This window comes from Cebus imitator, unplaced genomic scaffold (genome assembly GCF_001604975.1).
Source record: "Cebus imitator isolate Cc_AM_T3 unplaced genomic scaffold, Cebus_imitator-1.0 Scaffold93, whole genome shotgun sequence".
Taxonomy (NCBI): domain Eukaryota; kingdom Metazoa; phylum Chordata; class Mammalia; order Primates; family Cebidae; genus Cebus; species Cebus imitator.
In genome coordinates this window covers 5164820-5167374 of record NW_016107408.1, presented here as the reverse complement: position 1 = coordinate 5167374, position 2555 = coordinate 5164820, and the positions used below count along the sequence as shown (strand labels likewise).

The window sequence follows — 2555 nt, the reverse complement described above, 5'->3', positions numbered from 1 at the left end:
AAAAAAAAAAAAAAAAAAAAAAAACATTTTATCGAATGAATGAACAAACAAATAAATGCTATTGCCACTCTCTCATCTCAGTGAATAGCAACTCAATCCTTTCATTGCTCAAGGCCCCAGTCCTGGCTGTGCATGGTGGCTCACGCCTGTAATCCCAGCACTTTGGGTAGCTGAGGCAGGCAGATCACTTGAGGTCAGGAGCAGCCTAGCCAACATGGTGAAACCCTGTCTCTACTAAAAATACAAAAAAATTGAGCTGGACGTGGTGGTACATGCTTATAATCCCAGCTACTCAGGAGGCTGAGGCATAAGAATCACTTGGACCCAGAAGGCAGAGGTTACAGTGAGTTGAGATCATGCCACTGAACTCCAGCCTGGATGACAGAGTGAGATCCTGTCTCAAAGGAGAAAAAAAAAAAAAAAAAAAAAAAAAACAACCCAGACTTCAATTTCTCTTTTATTCTCACTTCTTACATCCAATCAGCAAATCTTGCAGGCTTTCTCTCTAAAATATGTCTAGGATCTGACCAATTCTCATGACTCCTACTGATTCCACCCTGCTTATCATCTCTTACCTATATATTGCAGTCTCCTTACTTGTCTCTGTGATCGTGGCATCCTCTATCTGTCCTCTATAAGGCTCTCTGAGTGATCCTTGTAAAACTAAGATAATTCTATTCCCCTGCCTCAAGTTCTCCAAAAGGTCTCCCTTGCATTCAGAGGAAAGGTTGGAGGCCAGTAAGTTCTGGAAACAGGTCTTTCCCTGCCATCCCTCTCTAGCTTTCCCTCCTGACTCCCCTGCTGAGCTGTACCTGGGATCTGCTACTGCCTCCAGGTTGTTACACTTGCTCTTCCCTCTGCCTGGGATGCTCATCTCCCCACTATGCTCATGACTTGCTGTCTGGCTTCTTCCAGGTCTTCACTCAAATGTCACCTTCTCATTGAGGGCCTTCCCAGACAATCCTACTTAAAATTGCAACCCTACTCCCTACCTCTGGCACTACTTCTTCCTTCTTGGCTTTATTTTCTCCAAAGTACCACCTCACACATTCTATACTATTGCCTGTCTCCCTCCACTAGAACACAAGCTTCACAAGCTTTAAAATTGTTCACTACTCCATGCCCCAGACTAGCACAGTGCGCACAGCTTTTGTTGAGTGAATGAATGAATGAATGAATGAATATTCTCTTCCAGTCCTGTAAGTGGAAGCTCAATGGATTTGGGTGGGTCTTATCTTTCTTGCTCCAGGGCTTGCTGCAAGGTCTGCACTCAGCGGGCTAAATAAATGCATCCTGAAGGAATGAACGTGAAGCCGTTTTATTTGCTTGTCCTGGGGCTTCTAAAGGCAATGGACCGTGTAACGTCCCAAAGGGTAGCAAACATCTTGGCAGCCTCCTGCCTTTATGTCCGCTTTGGAAAGCCAGAATGCTATTTCCCCTTGGGACTGGAATTTGGTCTTGAAGGCCTGGAAACGAATGTGGAAAAGCTGGCGGCCCCGAAGGAAGCATACCCAGCCAGCCTTCCTGGCTCCCGCACAGCTCGCGTCACAGCGAGCACCCCACTCCCGGCCAGGTTTGCGCGGAGAGCCAGCCCCCTCTCGCGGCGACCATCACGTAGCCCCCCGACACAGCTCCACATCCGGCCAATGGGGCCTGGGGTTCCTAAAGTCACCCAACAGCCGGACAAAACGCCCCTTCCGTCCAGTCCTTCCTGGCTCACCGGGACCCTCCAGGCGGTCTCCGAGCCCCGAGATTCGGGATAGAGCTTGTCCAGGCTGTAGATGCTCTTGAACTCAGTGCCGTCTACCTGCTTGTGTAGAGCCCGGCGTGGGCACCCTGCGGTCGGTGGGAGCAGCCAGACTCCGGCTCGGCTCAGGCCCCAGCGCAGACACCTGGTGGCCGCCATGCTCTGGTTTTGCGACTGTTTCCGGCGGGCGCTTCCTCCCCGCGCTCCGCAAGCTCGCGCTGCTCTCAAGATTTGGTTCCGCGCAGCTTCTAGGGCCCGCCGAGGGGAGGCGGCGAGCTGGGGTCCCGGCGATGCTTCCCGGCCGGCTGCCTCGGGGAGGCCTGGTTGGCTGGGGGAGACGGTAGCCAGACAGCGAGCTCCTACGGGAAGAGTGCTCCGATCTCGTGCTCCCCAGAAATACCACTTCTCTCCCTGTCAGTGTCCGTGCCGCCCGCCTGGACCGTCCACCGCCCAAATCAAACATCAGCGAGGCCTGCCCGGCCAGCCTGGGGCATCTCCCGCCCGCCCGCCCCGTGTTTCCGAGCCCCTTTGCTCTACTTTATCTTTTTTCTCTTTCTTTAAAAAAAATCTAGTCTGAGTGGTAGTTCTAAATTTTAATTAAAAAAAAAAAATCACTCAGTCCTAATTGTCTTATTGCTGTTTCCTAGCCGGAATGTGAGCTCCAGGAGGGCACCAGCTCCCTGCTGTATCCCCAGCACCCAGAACGTGGCACATCGTGTGAACCCCATGAGTATTGATAAAATGAATTCTGTGGGAATGTGTTTTTGAAAGGTGAGCTGTGGTAGAGCTGAGTTTTAGGGAACGCTAG

The 2555-nt window shown here is 51.5% G+C and overlaps 1 protein-coding gene across 2 annotated transcripts in view; it reads right to left on the bottom strand.

The window, feature by feature from the left end:
* Positions 1 to 2128, bottom strand: part of MRPL58 (mitochondrial ribosomal protein L58) — a 10868-nt gene extending 8740 nt beyond the window's left edge. The window contains exon 1 of one of the 2 annotated variants that reach the window (XM_017535700.2): positions 1808 to 2128. In XM_017535700.2, coding sequence (XP_017391189.1) covers positions 1808 to 1906 — 99 coding nt within the window. In that variant the 5' untranslated portion in view covers positions 1907 to 2128. Of the gene's footprint in view, positions 1 to 1720 lie in introns of both variants that reach the window. The other variant, XM_017535699.2, reaches the window with a different exon arrangement.
* Between the last annotated feature and the right edge of the window lie 427 nt (positions 2129 to 2555).